This window comes from Alexandromys fortis, unplaced genomic scaffold (genome assembly GCF_014885135.2).
Source record: "Alexandromys fortis isolate MF-2015 unplaced genomic scaffold, M_Fortis_MF-2015_v1.1 scaffold_221, whole genome shotgun sequence".
Lineage (NCBI taxonomy): Eukaryota > Metazoa > Chordata > Mammalia > Rodentia > Cricetidae > Alexandromys > Alexandromys fortis.
In genome coordinates, this window is record NW_026068096.1 from 1,405,611 (window position 1) to 1,425,735 (window position 20,125).

Below are 20,125 nucleotides of genomic sequence, written 5' to 3' on the forward strand. Positions count from 1 at the left end.
GCTCTTGACCAAGAGTGAGGTGACATCTGGGCAGGAGACAACACGCTGGAGGTACCAAGATACTCCTCAGGGCTGCAACCTGCACTGTGTTCATGATGGTTATACAAGTAACCGAAAGCCAAAGACAGGATGACACACACGCGAACAGAGGAGGCCCTGTTGTGGCTGAGGGAGCTGAGGAGCAGGAACCCAAGCAAGGTCCCATCCTGTTCCTTCAGTTCATCGTGAGAAATCACACAGGAACGCCGAGGTGTGTGCACCAGTTGGGGACAAGATTCCCATCCTGCAGAGTCCAGGCACCTCGGGTAACTGTGGGCAGTGGCTGGTGGGAAGCTACTCACCCCAGAAGCCCCCCCCTCCAGGGGATGATGTATAAGTCTGGGGGTATACAGTCCCCTTCACCTCCATCCCCAAGGAGGATGAGGTGTTAGGACAGGAGACTTGACTTGGGAAAGGACCCTGAGGGGCTGGCCAGGCACCATGGCAAGAGGTGTCCGACCAGAGGCCCGCACTAGCAGGATACCAGAAGGCAGGGTCATCTAAAGGGTCCCCAGTTCATTAGATGTACTTGGATAGAGGCCCGGCTCAGGGAAGACCAGCTAGAAGTGCCTTGCAGGCACGAGAAGGGGACTGCCACCCTGTGGCGCAGAGAAAGGTGTCATGACTTTAGGGGTGATATGGGGGACGGGAAGCACTATGGTACCCCAAACGAGAGAAGTCTCTGGGTTCTGGAGGGCAGGGCAGAGAGGGAAGAAGGACCTTTGCGCTGACAGAGTGAGGTGCGAGAGAGAAAACACCTTGTGTCCGCGAGGTGCTCACTGCCGGAGGGTCCCTAGAGTCCCCAGGCACAAGCGGGAGGAATTCTCTGATTTCGAAGGGCGGGGACCAACTTGGGAAGCTAGACGCGGGAGAGGAACGCCACACTTTGCGTGCAGAGGAGACGCCATCTGTATCTTAGAGTGGGATGGGCAGGGGGAAACGGTGACTGCTACGTGATCCTAGACAGAGGTGCCAAGGGTGCCCTGGCGCGCACTGGCGAGGCCAGGGGTGATGGGGAGGGCCCCTGGTGCACACCACCCTCCCCAGACGCCTCGGGACGCAAAGACGAGGCTCTGAGTCCTCACGGCTCAGGCAACCCACCTGCGGCGCCACCCGCACGTGCGAGCGCGCTGGGGGGGGGCGGGGGGGGGAAGGTGGTCGAACACGTGACCTCCGGCCCGCGCATGCGCAGCGGCGGTACCCATTGTTGGCCGCGGTGACGTCGCGGGGCGGGGCCGGGGCGGGGCGGCGGGAGGGCGGAGGGAGGGAGGCACGAGCGTCCCGTGCCACCGCCGCCGCCGCGCCGCCGCAGCCGCCGCCGCCGCCGCCGCCGCCTCGGCCGCCCAGGAGCCGCCGTCAGCCCCGCCACAGCGCCACTGCCCCGCGTCCCCGCAGCATCCCCGCGCCGCCGTCCCCGCCCCGCCGCTGGATGCCGGCGGCCGGCGGCCGAGCTCGCAGACGCGGAGGGCGGCGCGGGCGGCGGCGGCGGCGCGGGCCCGAGCGCTAAAGCCATGCCGGGCTCCAGTGGGCAGCCCGACGCGGGCGGGGCGGGAACCGGGACCACCGCCGGCGACCCTGGGCATCCACACCCTGCACTCGCGGGAGCCGAGGATGCCGCGCCCCGGCCGCCACCCGAGCCCGACGACGCGGCCGCTGCGCTGCGCCTGGCGCTGGACCAGCTGTCCGCGCTCGGGCTGGGGGGCACGCGCCCCGGAGATGAGGAGGGGACGGCGACGCGCGGCGCGGACGGGGCGGCGGAGCGCGGGGAGGACGAGCCCTCACCCCCCGACGAGCTCGAGGCGGCCGTGGCGCCCCCGGTGACTGGTGAGCCCTCGATGGGCGTGGGACCCTCGATGACCGGTGCACACTCGATGGTCCTGGCACCCTCGGTGACTGGTGCACCCTCGATGGCCCTGGCACCGTCGGTGACCAGTGCACCCTCGATGGCCGTTGGATCCTCTGTGACCTGTGCGCCCTGCATGGCTGTGGCACCTTCGATGGCACTGACACCCTCAGTGACCGTAGCACCCTCAGTGACTGTGGGACACTCGGTGGCCCTGGCACCCACGATGGCCGTGGCTTCCTCGGTAGCCCCTGGCGGGCTACCTCTTCTGGACCCCGACGTGAGCCCCCGGCCATCTCCCCCAGACGTGTTCGCCAGCTTCGCGCCACACCCGGGCGCCCTGGGTCCCTCGACGCTGCTGGCTGAGCAGTTGAACGTGATTGGCAGTCGCAAGAAGAGCGTGAACATGACCGAGTGTGTGCCTGTGCCCAGCTCGGAGCATGTCGCGGAGATCGTGGGTCGTCAGGGTGAGTGGCTGCCGTCGGAGGGGAGGGAGTTGCAGGATTACTGCTTATCCTCGTTGATAGATGCCAGGGGGGTGTGTTTGACGGGGGTGGGGGGGAGGAACAGCTCCTACTTATTCTAATCCTGAGTGGATGTGACCAGGAGACCCCGGGACACGCCCCGCGTGGCTTCTGGGTGGGCCTCGGTAGATTCCTTGGCGCCTTTGTTCAAAGCCGCCGGCTGCTGCAGAAGTTGGGCACAGCCCAAGCTGTGGACACTGCCGCCGCCATTGTCTGGGTTCCTGGGGGCAATCACAGTCGATGTGCCATAGCTGGGGACACCCTAAAACACAGGCCCCCCAGAAGTGGCAGCCAGGGCCGGGCGGTGGGTGCTCCAGCCCCCACCAGCACCACAGACGTGGGGCGGGGCCAGTTCAGATTTGGTAGCCCAGGGAAGGTGCCCGGAGGGTGAGGAGAGATGTGTAATAGCTTAGAAGGTGCACCCCTCATCTCCCTAGGGGTTCAGACTAGGGTGCTGCAGCCTGAGAAAAGAACTCTAGCCCTAGGCCATCCCCTGAGCTTGAGAAACTGGGATTTATAGGACCTCCTGGCTGCAGCGCTCCCATGGGGTGTAGCCCTTTGGAGCCCATCTTGACATACTGACCCCCAATAGGCCTAGAGTGTAGGAATTCTAGCTACCCAGGATATAGGGGTCCCTGCTGCAGCACTGGGGAGCTGGGAAGTGTCTCTGTTGTCCTCCCCATTGTTCTCTTTGTTCCAAAGCCAGGCTGAGATTCACATGGTGACATCAGGCCAGCCTTTGCTCATTGGCCCTTGAGCTACTGGGGCGGGCAGGAGGGTGGTGGGCAGTGCCTGGCCCTTCACACACCCACAGTAGCCTGCGCCGGGCACCCCCGACTGACAGGGGGGTCCACCTGGTTGTAAGAACTATAGAGTGGGGCTCAGGCATCCCTGGACCCTTTGTAGCCCATGGGGATGTGTGTGGTTTGAATTGCAAGGTCAGCTGTCCCCCTCCAGCAGGTGGGGGCACCTCACGACCTCGTTCCCTAGTTACAGGTGGGTGGGGCAGAACCAGTGTCTCCTGCCCTTTTGCTCCTCCTTTACCGTCCTTTCTGTGCCTGCTGAGAATGGATGTGCTGGGCCTGGGGGCTCATGGCTAAAAGTGGCAAAGGGGTGGGGATGGGTCCCTTTGTGTAGGCAGCCTCTGCCACCCCGGGCTGTTTTCCCACATAGTCTTCCTCCTGGTGTGTCTCCCTGACCGTACTGAGACCAGCTTCCCACATTCGTCCAGTGTCCGTAGACTTGTGTGGAAGCCAAGGCTTGTAGTCTTTTGTCCCAGACCTGACTACGGCCTCTTCCTGGAGGTGGGTCCTCCTTGATCAAATCCAGGGCCTCTGTGCTCAGTCCCTACATGTAATTGGGACCCAGATTTTGGGATGTCATTAGCGACCCCGAGTTCACTGCCCGCTGGGGTGCCCCTCCCCCTGACACAAGTGTGTACTGAGTAAATGGACTCAGACCCCGGGAAGGCACCCTGAATGCCTGAATGTGGAAGGCGATGCCGGCCCCACTTCTGCCCAGCCCCATCCTCCTTGCTGTGATAAAACATTGACCAACAGCAGCCTGAGAGAAAACGGTTTGCTTTGATCTTCCAGGAAGGGAAGGCAGGCAGGGCCTGGGGCAGTGACCACAGAGATGCCCCCAGGGCTCTCTCAGCCTGCTTTCTTATTATACCCAGGACCACCACCCTAGGGGTGGCTCCACCCACCGAGGGCCGGGTCCTCCCCCATCAATCATTCATGGAAATGCCCACAGACCAATCTGATCACTGTGGTTGTCGGTTGAGATCCCACTTCCCAGGTGTGCTTAGCTTGAGTTAACAGGTCACCAATCGCTGTCCCCTGCCCGGTTCCTGTTCCATGGTGTCCCCACACCTGAACAGGGACCCAAGGTGTCCCCTGGCACCATGCTGTCCATAGCCTCAGTCTTTTCAGATGTAGAATGGGTTGGAGGGTATTTGGGGCCACGCCCCCAGTCACTCATGGGTTTGGGGGGAGTCCTCTGAACCAGGACCCAGGCCAGTGTTCGTTACTACAGTCCCAGCTGTTTGTGTGTTTGTAGTTCAGGCTGACCTCCATCTTGGGGCAGACCTTCCTCAGCCTCAGACTGGTGTGTGCTACATGTCCTGCTCCTTGTACCCTCTTGGTACCTAAGGCTACCATCTGGATCAAGGCATGTGGGCACAGCCAAGGAGTAGCTGCCGACTGGAGTGTGTGTATGTGTGTGTGTGTGTGTGTGTGCGCGCGCGCGCGCGCGTGTGCGTGTAGGGGGGTCCTTTCCTCATTTCCTGCCTCCCCTTCTAGGTTCATATGCCTGCCCCTAGCTGCCACCGTCTCCCTCAGCTGAATCTCAGCTCTTTATATAGAACGGTGTATGAACCAGGCTGTTGTCCCGTAAGCCCTTGGTGTTCAAACACCTGAAGTCGGAGGCAGAAGACCCTAGGTAGTGGGGTTCTACCACCACACCCAGTCCCTTCCTGCCTTCCAGTGTATAAGAGTTGAAGCCATGGCAGCCAGATCAGGGGCAAGCCTGGGGCACTTTGGGGGTCCCATGAAAGAAGAAAGGGGAAAGAGGCCCTCAACCCCTGGCACTGGAAATGGCAGGAAACTGGCCACACTTGTGAGAGAGGTGTGACTTCCATAGCTGAGACCCCGTTCTGGTGCACACTTGCCAGGGCTTGGTGGGCCCATTGCTGCCGCCTGCCGCCTCCTGAGGAGCGCCACCCACGGTGTTCCTGCTTCAGCTCCCAGGTGCGCTGCCCCCAAGGGAGTCCCCAGTCTACAACCATAAACAAAGACCTGGACCTTCAGTCAGGCTGTGATGGCACAGGCCTTTAATCCCAGCACTCTGAGTTCGAGGCCAGCCTGGTCTACAAGAGCTAGTTCCAGGACAAGTTCCAAAACCACAGAGAAACCCTGTCTCGAAAAAACAAAAAAACAAAACCCCAAACAAACAAAGACCTGGACCTTCAGTCAGGCTGTGATGGCACAGGCCTTTAATCCCAGCACTCTGAGTTCGAGGCCAGCCTGGTCTACAAGAGCTAGTTCCAGGACAAGTTCCAAAACCACAGAGAAACCCTGTCTCGAAAAAACAAAAAAACAAAACCCCAAACAAACAAAGACCTGGACCTTCTGGAGTATCCCAGAGTTAAGGCTCAGGAGTCTGCCATCGGACTGAGACCCTGGGACACTCCCAATCTCTGCACCTCAGCCCCCACCCCCACACTGGCGTTAGAGGGTCTGGACCTGATGGTTCTCAGGTTAGCTCAGGCTGGCCTCAGACTCACTGTAGAGCCCCGCCGTGAACTCCTGCCCTCCTCCACTTTAACAATGCCAGAGATGGGACTGAGTGTCGCCAGGCAGCCTGAGCTGGCCTCGAACTCCTGGCAGTCCTCCTGCCTCAGCCTCTTAGAAGTGTGCCACCACGTTGCGATTAGCCCAGTGAGGGTGGCGGCAGGCTCCTGACATTACTTCTGAGCCCTGTTATCCTGATTATTGCTTTTCCGCTACGGCGGGGAGGGACACAGTCAGGCCACAGCTGGTGTGGATTCTGAGGAGGCTACACTCGGTTTCCTTCATTCCTTCATCCCTGGGGAGCAGATTCAAGACAGTGTGGCAGTCAAAGGCCGAGTGGTGGGAGTTGGTTCTCTTCTTCCACCGTATTGGTCTTGGCGATTGGGGTTCCAGCCTTCAGACACGGTAGCCGACTCGGCTCTAACCCTGCTGCAGTGCTTGCTCTTCCGGCCGATCCTCTGTGCCCAGAGATGGAAATGAGGCTCAGGGTAGGAGGTCTGTATAGTGTCTATATGATGGGCAGTGTATCCACTCGGGCGTTCTGGGTCATGTGTCTCCGTCTTCCTAGGATGCAAGATCAAGGCCTTGCGCGCCAAGACCAACACCTACATCAAGACGCCAGTGCGCGGGGAGGAGCCGGTCTTCATCGTGACCGGGCGCAAGGAGGATGTGGAGATGGCCAAGCGGGAGATCCTGTCAGCCGCTGAGCACTTCTCACTCATCCGAGCCACGCGCAGCAAGGCAGGCGGGCTGTCGGGGGCCACCCCAGGTCCCCCCAACCTGCCCGGCCAGACCACCATCCAGGTGCGAGTGCCCTACCGCGTGGTGGGGCTGGTGGTGGGGCCCAAGGGTGCCACCATTAAACGAATCCAGCAAAGGACGCACACGTACATCGTGACCCCCGGTCGCGACAAGGAGCCAGTGTTTGCAGTGACCGGGATGCCCGAGAACGTGGACCGAGCTCGGGAGGAGATCGAGGCACACATCACGCTGCGCACCGGTGCCTTCACGGACGCGGGGCCAGACAGCGACTTCCACGCCAATGGTACCGACGTGTGTCTGGACCTTCTGGGAGCTGCAGCCAGCCTCTGGGCCAAGGCACCTCACCCGGGACGGAGGCCCCCCACCGCCACCAGCAGCCTGCGTGGAGACAGTGCCCTGGGCGCAGCCAGCACCCCCGAGCCCTTCTACGTGGGCAGCCGTGGAGGGCCGCCCCTGCCGGACCCGAGTCCCAGCAGCCCCTATGGAGGCTCGGGCAATGGGGGCTTCACGTTTGGTGGGGACGGGCCAGGAGCCCCCACGGGGACAGCCACCCCTGAGGATTGTGACTTTGGTTTTGACTTCCTGGCGCTGGACCTGACTGTGCCTGCCACAGCTACCATTTGGGCACCCTTCGAGCGAGCTGCGCCCTTGCCAGCCTTCAGCAGCTGCCCCGCGGTTAATGGGGCACCCGCGCAACCCAACACAGGCGCGCGGCGCAGCAGCAGCGGGGCCGCCACCACACCGCGCCACTCGCCCACGCTGCCCGACTCCGGAGGACTCAGCCTGGAGCTGCCGCTGGCACGTCGAGGCGTCCCGGATCCAGTAGGTGCTGTGCCGTGGCGACCCCCGCAGAGCGCGCTGCCACCCTTCTCGGGCAGCACCACCTTCTCCACGGCCCCCTCTCTGCCCAGCCCAGCCCCGGTGTCCTCCACCCTGGACGCCGGAGCCTCAGAGGGCAACCACAAGCCATCTACCACAGCGGCCAACTCCTCCGCGTCCGCAGTAGCCCCGAGTCCACCCGCCGCAGCCTTGGCTCGCGAATGTGTGGTGTGCGCAGAAGGCGAGGCCATGGCCGCCTTGGTCCCCTGTGGCCACAACCTCTTTTGCATGGATTGTGCTGTCCGCATCTGCGGGAAGAGTGAGCCCGAGTGCCCCGCCTGCCGCACGCCGGCCACCCAAGCCATTCATATCTTTTCCTAGTGCACCCCTACTCGACGGGGGGGGGGGGCCTGGCTTCCCCAAGCGGGAGGGGGGAGAGGTAGGGAGGGAGAGGGGCCCACGCGTGTCACAAACAGCTTTAACTCCAGCAGCAGTCGCCGAGGCCATCGGCTTGCGGCCCAGCAGCAGCGCCTCCGTTCTTGACCAGTGACAGTATTGAGTGAGCCGGTGACAATACAACCGGAGAATCCTGTTTGCACTTTTTAATTAAGACATCCCTCCTTGTTTCCGGGATGATCTTAAAACAAAACAAAAATAACACGATATTTACAACTCTCACTGGATTTAACAGTGTGGATTCTTGTAGAAACTTCCAGAAAATGGCAGGTGGCTTTTTCCCCCCGACACACACTCCCTTTTTTTGGGGCAAATATATACCATTTTGTACATCAGCCACGGGGTGGCCAGAGGAGGGTAAGGGGAGGGTATCAAGGGGTGTCCCATCAACAAATTTATAACTTTTGTTTTATTGTGTTTTGTTTTTGTTTTTTAAATTAAGACTCAGTGTTGCAGTTTTTTGTTGTTTTTTAAAAAAGTTTTTAAGGTTTTTTTTATTGTTATTTTTACTTCATACTTCCTGTGTATATGTAGGGAATTTATATTAGATATACGTACTTTATGGAATAAATTTTAAGAACTAAAATATATTTTATTTTAAATAAAGCAACGAACCTTTAATCTTTGACAGCTAAATCACTGATTATATATTTGCTGAACTGATTTAAGGGTTTAAAAATTGTATCAAGAGTTTTATTTTTGGACTTGACAGCCTTCTTAATAAAGTTGTTTTCCTATATGTAAGCGCTGGCGTTCACGTGGTGTGGGAGACGGAGACCCTGAGGATAGGGGTGTCCATCTGTGCTTGGCTCCATTGCCCCCCAGCTGTGAAATCTTGGCTCTCATTCCCGACAGTCTGGAGTGAAGAAATGGAGTTGACCAGGCGGTGGCACCACCTTTAATCCCAGCATCCAGAGGCAGAGGCAGGCGGACTTCTGAGTTCAAGGCCAGTTTGGCCCACTGAGCGAGTTCCTGGACAGTCAGGGCAATACAACAAAACACAGGTTCTGGCTGCAAGGAGTACTGGTGCATACCTGGTTCTTTGGTTCCCCCTGCATAACAACAGGTCCCTTTATGAAGGCAAGCTGCCCCTGGGGGCTACCTGCCTGGTGAGGAAATGGGGGACCCACTGTCCGCCTCTGGAATTGCCCTGCCCACCAGGTCAGCCCAGCAGGATGCAGGGAGTGACCAGAGAGTTGGATGGTGCTGGCCAGTGGACCCCACCCGTTTATCTACAAAGAACGTGGCATGCGTGATGTGTGGAGTGGGTGTCATGCAATTCTGACACCAGGCAAGGGCCAGAGAGGGACCATGGGAAGTGGGCGGGGAGACAGCACACTTCTGATAACCCAGGATACCGAGCTTGTGACAAGTGAGTACAGCACCAGAGTGCAGCTTGGTGAGCGATGAGTTTATGGGGTCCCTAACTGGAGCAGAAATGGCTTAAAGACGGGTGCTTCTAGCCGGGCGGTGGTGGCGCACGCCTTTAATCTCAGCACTCGGGAGGCAGGGGCAGGTGGATCTCTGTGAGTTCGAGGCCAGCCTGGTCTACAAGAGCTAGTTCCAGGACGGGCTCCAAAGCAACAGAAAAACCCTGTCTCGGGAAAAACAAGCAAAAGACAGCTCTTCACGCAGCCCATTCCAGCATGGTGGGAACCGGAACACACTGCACAGCCTGCAGAGTTGCCTGCACCTGATCAAGTCAAACATGCCCTCTCCCCAGTTGTTCCCAGCTTCAGGACCCCAAAGTGCCCCAACTTTTGCCTTCTTCCTGGCTGTATTCCAACTTTTAGTAACTGATACACAGCTGGAGGCAGGGCCCGCAGGGAAGCTAGGCATGCAGAGGAGGTGGCTGGCTGTCATATACGTGGCATTCAGAGACACTGCCCTGCCCCACCCCCGCATCCGAAAGGAAGTCACTCCCGAGGCCCTCATCCTACCCTGGGAGCCAGGGGACTGAGATGTTTGAGTGAAGGCTATCCTTGGCCCTGCCACAACACAAAGATAAATCCCAAAACCTTCCACTAGGACCCTATGTCCTAGAGGTGCTTCCCAGAAGCAGTGAAGAACCTGGGGTTCCCTGGGTGGGCATGGCGAGGTCTCAGGTCTGAGTGTCCTTGGGCTCATCCCCCATACCTATGGCTTCAGACTTTCTGACTCTCACTGTTGGCTCCTAATCCTCCGGTCTCAGCCTCCTAAGAGCACTCAGGAGGCAGAGGCAAACAAATCTCTGAGTTTGGGGCCAGCCTGGTCTACAGAGCCAGTTCTAGGACAGCCAGGGCCACACAGAGAAACCCCGTCTCAAAAATTAAAAGAAAGAACCTAGAGGCCATCCTGGCTCAAGGTCCCAGATCCTGGGACCGGGAGATTGGTGTCTGTTGTGCCCCTCGCCACCCAGGAGGCTGAGGCTGGATGTGGGTTGGAGCTGTGCCTAGGCTGGCCGGTGCAGGCCTGTCATCCCAGCACTCCGGAGGCTGAGACTGGAGCTTTAGGAGCCCACAGTGAGAGTCAGACTACACCGTAGGCCACAGGGTGGGGATGCGCCCAAGGACACAGACCTCGGCCTTTGAGATAGCAGAATCAGTCTGTTCTTCCCTGAGGCTCTCTGTCCCCACAGCCCAGAAAACACCAAAGGCCATGAGGGGGCAGCAGGGAGCGTAGCTGCAGCTGCAGGGTCACCCAGGGGCACAGGACCTGGTTAAACTGCAGAGGGGGTGCATGGGGAGGGAGAGCGGGTAGCCAAGAATCCACCGTTTGGAAAGTGACCTACAAGAGGCCTAGGGTAAGAAACAGGAGAGGGCACAGGGGCAGCCGACGACCCGTGGCACACCACTTACGGAGTTTGGGTGTTGGGTGGATCTACCACTAGTCCCACCTTCTTTTCACTTAAATTTAAAGACTGACTTATTTTATGCACATGCATGTGTGGCTCATAGTGGTCGAGCTGTGGCACTCCTGCGGAGGTCAGAGGTCACCTGCTGAGCCAGCACCTTAGTCTGTTATATTTCTTTGCTTTCTTTTTTATTCATTTCATCATTTATTTATTTTGTTTTTTTTTTAATATTTATTTATTTGTTATGTATACAATATTCTGTCTGCGTGTATGTCTGTAGGCCAGAAGAGGGCACCAGACCTCATTACAGATGGTTGTGAGCCACCATGTGGGTGCCGGGAATTGAACTCAGGACCTTTGGAAGAGCAGGCAATGCTCTTAACCACTGAGCCATCTCTCCAGCCCCCTTATTTTGTTTTTTTTTTTGAGACAGGGTTTTGCTGTATTTTTAGAGCTTGTCCTGGAACTAGCTCTTGTAGACCAGGCTGGCCTTGAACTCATAGAGATCCATCTGCCTCTGCCTCCCGAGTGCTGGGCTTAAAGATGTGAGCCACCAACACCCGGCTTATTCGTTTTTTAGTATTTATTTATTTATTATGTATACAATATTCTGTCTGTGTGTATACCTGCAAGCCAGAAGAGGGCACCAGACCTCATTACAGATGGTTGTGAGCCACCATGTGATTGCTGGGAATTGAACTCAGGACCTCTGGAAGAGCAGCCGGTGCTCTTAACCGCTGAGACATCTCTCCAGCCCCCCTTTCAAGTTTCCACAAAGCCTTTCTGTGTATGAGTGCAGGAAAACCACTGTGTGCTTGCGGAGGTCACAGCTCAGCTGCCGTCTTCACCGTCAGTCTTTTGCTGCTCCCAGGAAGTCTCCTGTCTCCAGTGCTGTCCCAATGTTGGATTCTGAGATTGTGCTCCTGCATCCAGCTTCATGTGGGTTCGAGCTGCGTGGCAGCTGGGCTCTCCCTAAGGTCCCTGGCCTCCTGAGTGTTCCTCCTCTGAAGCTGCACACACGGGTCATCTGGGGAGACAGCCCAGTAGTTAGAGCACTGGCCGCTCTTGTGGAGGACCAGGGTTCAATCCCCCAACACCGTCTGTAATTATAGTTCCAGGGCATCCTACACCCTGTTCTGATCTCAGTGGGCACTGGGCATTCAAGTGAACAAAACCACACACTTTAAAAAAATAAATAAATCTTAACTCCTAACACTTGGGAAGCAAGTGACTTGCTGTGCATTCCAGGTTAATTGGGGTGACACAGTGACACCCTAAAAACAAACGAGCCAGGGAAAGACTCGGTGGGTTAGGACACTCGATGCCAAATCCAAGGACTGGCGTTGGATACCCAAGACCCACAGGTGAGGAGGGAAACTGCTCCTACAGATTTATCCTCTGTTCCACAGGTGTCACCCCCCCACACACACAAATAAGCAAAACCAATAACTTAAAACACTTAGTAATGACTTCAGAAAAGTACCCAGTCTTAGGACCCAGCGAGGACACACTGCATGGGAGCATCCTTGACCACAAGGGAACAGGAGCCCCCACACGGAATTGTTCTCAGTGGGCCGGGCAGTGGTGGCGCATGCCTTCAATCCCAGCACTCGGGAGGCAGAGGCAGGCGGATCTCTGTGAGTTCAAAACCAGCCTGGGCTACAAGAGCTAGTTGCAGGACAGCTAGGACTGTTACACAGGGTGTCTCGAATTGCTCTCAGTAGCTAAGGTGTAATAAAGCCGGTAAACCACCCTGGTCAGTTACAGGATCCAGCCAGTCTCTGCACCCAGACACTCCGGAGGTGGAGGATCAGGAGTTCAGGTCCAGCCTGGGCTACATAATGAGTTGGTAGGATGACTTGGGTTCCATGAGACCCAGTCTTGTGACATGAGGACATTGGGGATGAGAATATTTGAATTTCTCTCCCCCCACCGAATCTCTGCCAACAAGTCCTTTATTTCTTCTTTATTGTTTTCTTTCTTCCTTTTGGGACAGGGGTTCCTCAGTGTAGCCCTGGTTGTCCTGGAACTTGCTCTGTAGACCAGGCTGGCCTCCAACTCACAGAGATCCTCCTGCCTCTGTCCCCTGAGTGCTGGAATTACAGACGTGCGCCACCACCACCTGGCTATTTTCATTTCTTCTTCATCTCTAGATATATTTGAAATTTGATCTAGTAATATCGTTTCCTGGTGGAAGTTCCCTAATGTCATGCAATATCCTTAAACCCACTAAGGCTGCTACATCCACTAGGGCTCAAATGTAGTGGGGGAAGCCTTTTACTCGCTCCGTATACTAATTTCACGATGAATGGTGGAGAAAGACAAATATTTCTCCTGGCCAGTGAGGTGGCTCAGCCAGACAGCCTGAGTTCAGTCCTCAGGACACCACCGATTTGTGACCACCCCACGGGCTCCCGCGCGTGCACATACACACAACTTATTTATGAATTCTGTGTTTAAACACTCACCGCCCAGGGGCCAGCCTGGTGTAAGTGCAAGTTTTAGGACAGCCAGGGCTACACAGAGAAACCCTGTCCCTGGACCGGGCCGCTGTCTTCTGTCGCCCTATGTGGCTAGAGCCGCACATAACACCCTGTCCGCAACCACTGATTGCACTTCCAGAACCTGCCGCGAGGTGGCGGCGTCGCCGCGCTGGTCCCACCAAGCAGCCAGGTCCCCAGGGGTTCTCTTGCTTCAGACTCTGACAGTGGTAGGGAATGGGGTTTTAAACTTTAATTAAGCCGGGCACTGGTGGCACACACCTTTAATCCCAGCACTCGGGAGGCAGAGGCAGGCGGATCTCTGTGAGTTCGAGGCCAGCCTGGTCTACAAAGTGAGTTCCAGGACAGTCAGGGCCACACAGAGAAACCCTGTCTCAAGAATCAAATCAAAACAAAACAAAAGAGGTGTGTGCTGCTACGTTCGATTTCAGTCGTAGTTTTCAGTAGGAACGCCTGTGGTCTGTGTGCTGGATTCCAGACGGAGGGCAATGGTGATGTGATGAGGTGCCACTCTTATTCTGGCCCTCGGGACTGGCAATTCCAGACCAGCTTCTGCTACTTGATCTAAAAAACAAACACGTAAAAAAGATGGTCCGTCTTGACGGCTCTGGGGGCAGCTGGCAGGCTCCCAGAACCGTTCAACATGATGGCAGAAAGTTGCCCTTCCCCTCCGTACACCCCGGGGCACTGTCCTCAAAACAGCAGTAAAATTAATGATTAATATTAATTAATAAAAAAAATAAAAAATATTTTTTAAAGATTTACTTATTTATTATGTATTCAGTGTTTCTCTGCATGTATGCCTACACGCCAGAAGAGGGCACCAAATCTCATGGCTGTGAGCCACCATTTGGGTGCTGGGAACTGAACTCAGGACCTCTGGAAGAGCAGCCAGTGCTCTTAACCTCTGAGCCATCTCCCCAGCCCCTTAGTGAATATTTTAGTTGTCAAAGGGCCAGGGCTGGAGTTCAGCAGGAGGGCACTTGCCTAGCAGGCACAAAGAAAGCCTTGGTCCCACCCCAACTGTGTGTGGGGACACAGGATGTCCTTCCTTACCCAAGAGATTCTGGGAATCATCAACCTCAATTTACAGAGGGGAAAACAGAGGCATTGAATCCACCCTCTGTCCCCCACAGCCACTAGATGTCTGTAAAACTCTGTGTGTGTGTGTGTGTGTGTGTGTGTGTGTGTGTGTGTGTGTATGTAGACAGGGTTTCTCTGTGTATCCCTAGATGTCCTGGAACTCAGATTGTAGACCAGGCTGAGAGAGATCGCCTGCCTCTGCCTCCTGCGTGCTGGGATTAAAGGTGTGCGTCACACCCGGCAAAACTGTCAGTTTTTAAATCTCTCACAGCAAAGACTCAGCTTGCCTTGGCCATTCACAGTTTTATAAACGTACTTTGATTTTACATGTATGCGTGCTTTCCACACATGTATTCCGTGTGCAACCTGCATGCAGTACCCGCAGAGGCCAGAAGAGGCATCAGCTCCTCCAGCAGGAACTGGATTTACAGTTGTGAGCTAGCTGTGTGGGTGCTGGGACTTGAACCTGGGTCCTCTGAGCCATCTCACCATGCCCCCCGGGCACTTCATCTATGTGCAGGTCTGCTCCCACAGTCTCCAGTCCATCATTTATACAGAAGGGGTGTTTTTGACCCATGGATTTGATTTTTGAGCTAACTGGGTTGGGCACCATAAACACTATTTCAGGTTACCCTGGGACCTATAGGGTGCTGAGCAGGAAGAACTCTGGTCCTCCACTCTGTGCCAAGCGATCCCTCAGCCACACAGGATCTCTGGGGGCGCCATGACCCCCCCAAGTGATGCCTCTGCACCCCATGGTCTGTGGGTGCTGTCTATGTGGAAACCCCATACTGAGCAAGGTGACAAGTTCGGAATGGTTGGGGCCACCCGGGAAACAGCTCACTGGCTTTGGGGTCTAATGTGGTCAGAAGGGGGGGGGCGCCTATGCCATGGTGCATGGAGGTCAGAGGGCAACTCGTGGGCGCCGAGTCTTGCCTCCTACCGCGTGGCAGGGAGAGTGACTTCATATACTCAATCTTGGAGGGAATGCTTGTCACCCTCTGAGGCTTCCTGCTGGCCCAGTATTATTTTGTTTTTAATAATTAATACAGAGTCTCTCGCCCATGAGCTAAGGGACACGGGTCTGGGTTGTTCCCTTGGGGAATCCTGGGCCTACTCAGTGTTGAGCAGTGTCCCTGAGTTGTGACAGATCTGACGTCCCAAAGCGTTCTTAGGAGTGGAGAACCCCTCTACCTGCACCACTGGGCTTCCAGGGGCTGTTTGTCCCTTCATTTCTTCTTCCTTTCTTTCTTTCTTTCTTTCTTTCTTTCTTTCTTTCTTTCTTTCTTTCTTTCTCTCTTTCTTTTTCTTTTCTTCTTTTTTTCTGTCGAGACAGGGCTTCCTGGCTGTCATGGAATTCAGTCAGTAGACCAGGCTGGCCTTGAACTCAGAGAGATCCACCTGCCTGTTTCCACCTGTTTCCTGGGTGTTTCTTTTAAAGATTTACTTATTTTACGTGTATGGCTGCCTTGCCCACATGCATGCCTGGTGCCTGTGGAGGCCAGAGGGGATGTTGTGAGCCTCCGTGTGGGTGCTGGGAATGGAACACAGATCTTCTTGCAGAACAGCCTTTGCTCTTCACGCATCCTGAGTGACCTCTGCGTGTGCTGCTAGGAGAACAAGCTACATGGGTGCTCTGCAGTCTAGGTGCCGAGGCTCATCCTGGATTCCAGCTGTCTGGGCCCCTCAGACAGGGAGGATTCACCAGGAGAAACCCTGGGCCCCAGGACAAAGGAGTCACCTTCTGAAGCCCAGGCTGGCCTCGAACTCACAACCTAGGCCAGTATGACCCTGTGTTCCTGATTCTTCGGCCTCCACTTTGAGTGTGGGGATGGCAGTTTAAGCTCCCTTGCCCAAACCCGGCCCCAGTGGCGGGTGACTGGAGCAGCGAAACACCAGGTGAAACCAGTTTGGGTCAAAATGTCCCTTAGTACCCCTCTGTCCTCCCACACGCATGCCAGGTTCCACCCTGCTAGATAGAAAATTCAATTCTGGTTTATTCTAAGCAGACCAAGATAGATTTATGTCTTCATTGAGACTCAGTGATACGAAGGGGAGGGGAGGCAGACCCGTATAGATTACCTGCAGAAAGACATCACCCTGCCAGCTGTGAGTCATGCCTCCGCCCCGCCCCTCACTGGAGATTCTAGGCGGGGCTCCACTCCGACCACGCCCCCAGCCCTCACTGGGAGGAATTCTAGGCGGGGCTCCACTCCGACTACGCCCCCGGCCCTCACTGGGAGGAATTCTAGGCGGGGCTCCACCCCGACCACAGATTCCTTTGCTTCCTGAGAGAAGGAGTCTAGGCTATCCAGGCTGGCCTCCTGTCTCTGCTTTTCTAGTAGGAGGATGACTGGTCTGTGCCAAGCGTCCCAAATTCACCCCCATTTTCTCTACAGTTTACATAATGAGGAATCCCAGCGTTTAGGGATTTCACACAGCCACTGGCACTCACGGTTGCCATGGCAGCTTCCACCTGCAGCTGCAGGCCCCTTCCTAGCTCCTGATTGGAGGTGTCACGTGTTTGAAAGCACCAATGAGGTGGTCCAGGGTCACCTGTTGCTCCCAGACTAGAAGAAGGGAGACCTGAGTGTTGGAAACAACAATCTGGTTCTTCATGTTAAGTAGACTCAGGATTTTCTTCAGACACACAAATCTAAGCAGTGTTAGGTGAGACTTAATGAAGGTTTTATTTGTTTTTCAATTTTTTGGTTTGTTTTTTCGAGACAGGGTTTCTCTATAGCTTTGGAGCCTGTCCTGGAACTTGCTCTGTAGACCAGGCTGGAACTCAGCACGTGGTTGGGTATGACCTTGAACTTCTGATCTTCCCACTCCCACCTCACCTTTGTTGGAAAAACAGGCACGCATCAGAGCACCTGGGTCAGTAATTTTGTTTCTTGATCTCGCTAACCCCTCCAACGAAAATTCCAGAGTTTCAGTGGGCGGCAGAGTGGGCAAGAGTCCATTTGTTCTGCCTAGAAACAAATCGTCCTGGGAGGTTAGGAATTGATGTATTCTGTAGTTAGTTTATTTTTAATAAATCACCATTGTGGGCTCGGGGCGTGGGAGATTCTCACAGATCGCTACTGAGCAGACGCCCACGGGCAGATGGAATATGCACGTTAGGTAGGTCATTTAGCAAGACAGTCCCTCGGGGAAGCTCACCCTGTTCTGTCCTGTTGTTACCCCCAGACAAGCATTCTGGGTACACACAAAAGTCTCCAAGTCACCCTAAGCTTGACCTACAGGCACAAAGTCAGATGTGATGGCTCCTCGCTCAGCCCAGCCCTCGGGAACAGTGCTCTGAGTTTACAGCCAGGACCATGGTACTAGGTGAGACCTTCCTAAGAGGTAGAGGCTGCAGGTGTGGCTGGGATGAGGAGTGGTTTCTGCTAGTCCTGGGGACCTGGGCTCCCTAGCCAGGACCCACCTAGTGGCTCACAGCTCCTGTAAATCCAGCTCCAGGGCAGCGGCGCCCCTTCCTGGCCTTTACAGGTACTGCACGCTTATAGCGTACATTCTCACACATAAACATAAGAATGAAAAGAAATGGATTTGGGCGGGCATGGTGGTGCACATTTTTAATCCCAGCATGCAGAACACAGAGCCAGGAGGATCTCTGCGAGTTCAAGCCAGCCTGGTCTACAGAGGAAGTTCCAGGACGAGAGAGAGAGAGACAGAGACAGAGACAGAGAGACAGAGATGGAGAGAGAGAGATTGGGAGAGGAGAGGGAGGGACAATAGTTTTAACTGAGGGTGTGATGTCAATTCCACTCTGTTTACCACCTAGTCCACTTCAGGAGGGTATGAAGGGTAAGGTCATGTGATCTAGGCCTGGCCAATGAGCTGTACACTGGGGCCTAGGTGGTGGGCACACAAAAACAGAAGGCATGGGGGCTGGAGAGATGGCACAGAGGTTAAGAGCACTGACTGCTCTTCCAGAGGTCCTGAGTTCAATTCCCAGCAACTACATGGTGGCTCACAACCATCTGTACTGAGATCTGGCGCCCTGCTCTGGCGTGCAGGCATACATTGAGGCAGAATGTTGTATACATAGTAAATAAATAAAAAAAAAAAACAGAAGGCGTGGTTTTTATTCTCCTAGTCACTGAGCTGTTGGGCTTCCTTTCTCCCTCGCTCTCTCCACTCTCCTTCTGAGATAGAATATCGTGTAGCCCAGACTGTCCTAGCTCCTGAAGCTGAACTTGGACTCCTGATCCTCCTGCCCCCACCTCCAGGGCACCAAGATGGCAGGGATGGCAGAGGTGTGGCCCCAGCTGGCAAAGGAACCCAGGGCCTCCACAGGGCGAGGCAAGAGATCTTGTTGGTTTTTGGTTTTAGCCTTTTCTAGACAAGGTTTCTTTATATTTAAATATTTATTTATTTATTATGTATACAACATTCTGTCTGTGTGTATCTCTGCAGGCTAGAAGAGGGCACCAGACCTCATTACAGATGGTTGTGAGCCACCATGTGGTTGCTGGGAATTGAACTCAGGACCTTTGGAAGAGCAGGCAATGCTCTTAACCTCTGAGCCACCTCTCCAGCCCTTTAGACAAGGTTTCTGTGTGTAGCCCTGGCTGTCCTGGAACTCCCTCTGTAGACCAGGTTGGCCTTGAACTCACAGAGATCCCCCTGCCTCAGCCTCCTGAGTGCTGGGATGAAAGCCACTGCCTCTGTTTATCCTTATTTTATGGGCGTAAGTGTATCGCCTGCATGTCTGTCTGTGCAGTGCAGTGTCAGCCAATCAGGGGTCTTAAACCGTAGAAATCCCTCACCCTAACTGAGCTTGGGGTCCTCAGATCACATCCATGTGTTGGAAACAGAGAGTTCGAATTTGAGTAGAGTAAAGGCTCTTTGCTTTTACTTTTTTTTTTTTTTTTTGGTTTTTCGAGACAGGGTTTCTCTGTAGCTTTGGAGCCTGTCCTGGAACTCACTTTGTAGACCAGGCTGGCCTCGAACTCACAGAGATCCGCCTGCCTCTGCCTCCCGAGTGCTGGGATTACAGGCGTGTGTCACCACAGCCCGGCAGCTCTTTGCTTTTACATATGGGACTTGGTTCCCTTGTTGGTTTTTGGAGGCTCTGTAGATCTGGGCATAACAGTAAGTGCTGGCTTGAAAGATGGGGTGGCAGTGTGATGGTTCCAAAGAAAGCGGGTACCAGACTGAGAGGCACTATTTGGAGGAAGTTTGTCACTGTGGAAGCGAGCTCTGAAGTCTCATAGACAATCCAGTGAGACAGCCTACTTCCGTTGCTCTCCCACCAAGATGTCTGCCTGCACGGCACCATGCCCCACCATGATGATAATGGACCGAACCCCTGAAACTGTAAGCGAGGAACCCCAGTTAAAGATTTTCCTTTATGGGGGCTGGAGAGATGGCTCAGAGGTTAAGAGCATTGCCTGCTCTTCCAAAGGTACTGAGTTCAATTCCCAGCAACCACATGGTGGCTCACAACCATCTGTAATGGGGTTTGGTGCCCTCTTCTGGCCTGCAGACGTAAAGACAGAATATTGTATACATAATAAATAAATAAATACATAAATAAATAAAAAATATTAAAAAAAAAGATTTTCCTTTATAAGTGTTGCCATGGCCACTGCGTTTCTTCACAGCAGTAGGAACCTTAACTAAGACAGGCAGGGACACACACACACACACACACACACACACACACACACACACGAAGAGGGAGAGAGACAGGCGTACACAGAGAGAATCCTTCCCAACAGCGGATGATCCCAGCTCATCCGCACACCGAGGACCACGTGGTCCTGAGCAGGACTGAGGCTTTGAGCACTGCATTGAGGGACCTCGCGGACACTGTAGCCCGCACAGTGTGGGACCCCATGACGGGAAATGATGAGTTGGTGGGGACCTTGGGTGCTGGGGTAGAGGAGGAGGAAGCTGGCAGCCGTGCCTACAGAGCTGTGCTGAAGAATTGTAACCAAAGGGCAGACTGTAGCTCAGCA

General features: G+C 55.2%; 1 protein-coding gene across 1 annotated transcript; it reads left to right on the forward strand.

Annotated features, from left to right (window-relative positions):
* The first annotated feature begins 1,413 nt into the window (after window positions 1–1,413).
* Mex3d (mex-3 RNA binding family member D) lies at window positions 1,414–8,475 on the forward strand. The gene is made up of 2 exons (XM_050123407.1): window positions 1,414–2,349; window positions 6,268–8,475. Exons 1-2 carry the CDS (start codon window positions 1,551–1,553, stop codon window positions 7,659–7,661), a joined length of 2,193 nt encoding a protein of 730 aa, XP_049979364.1. The 5' UTR covers window positions 1,414–1,550; the 3' UTR covers window positions 7,662–8,475.
* The last annotated feature ends 11,650 nt before the right edge of the window (window positions 8,476–20,125 follow it).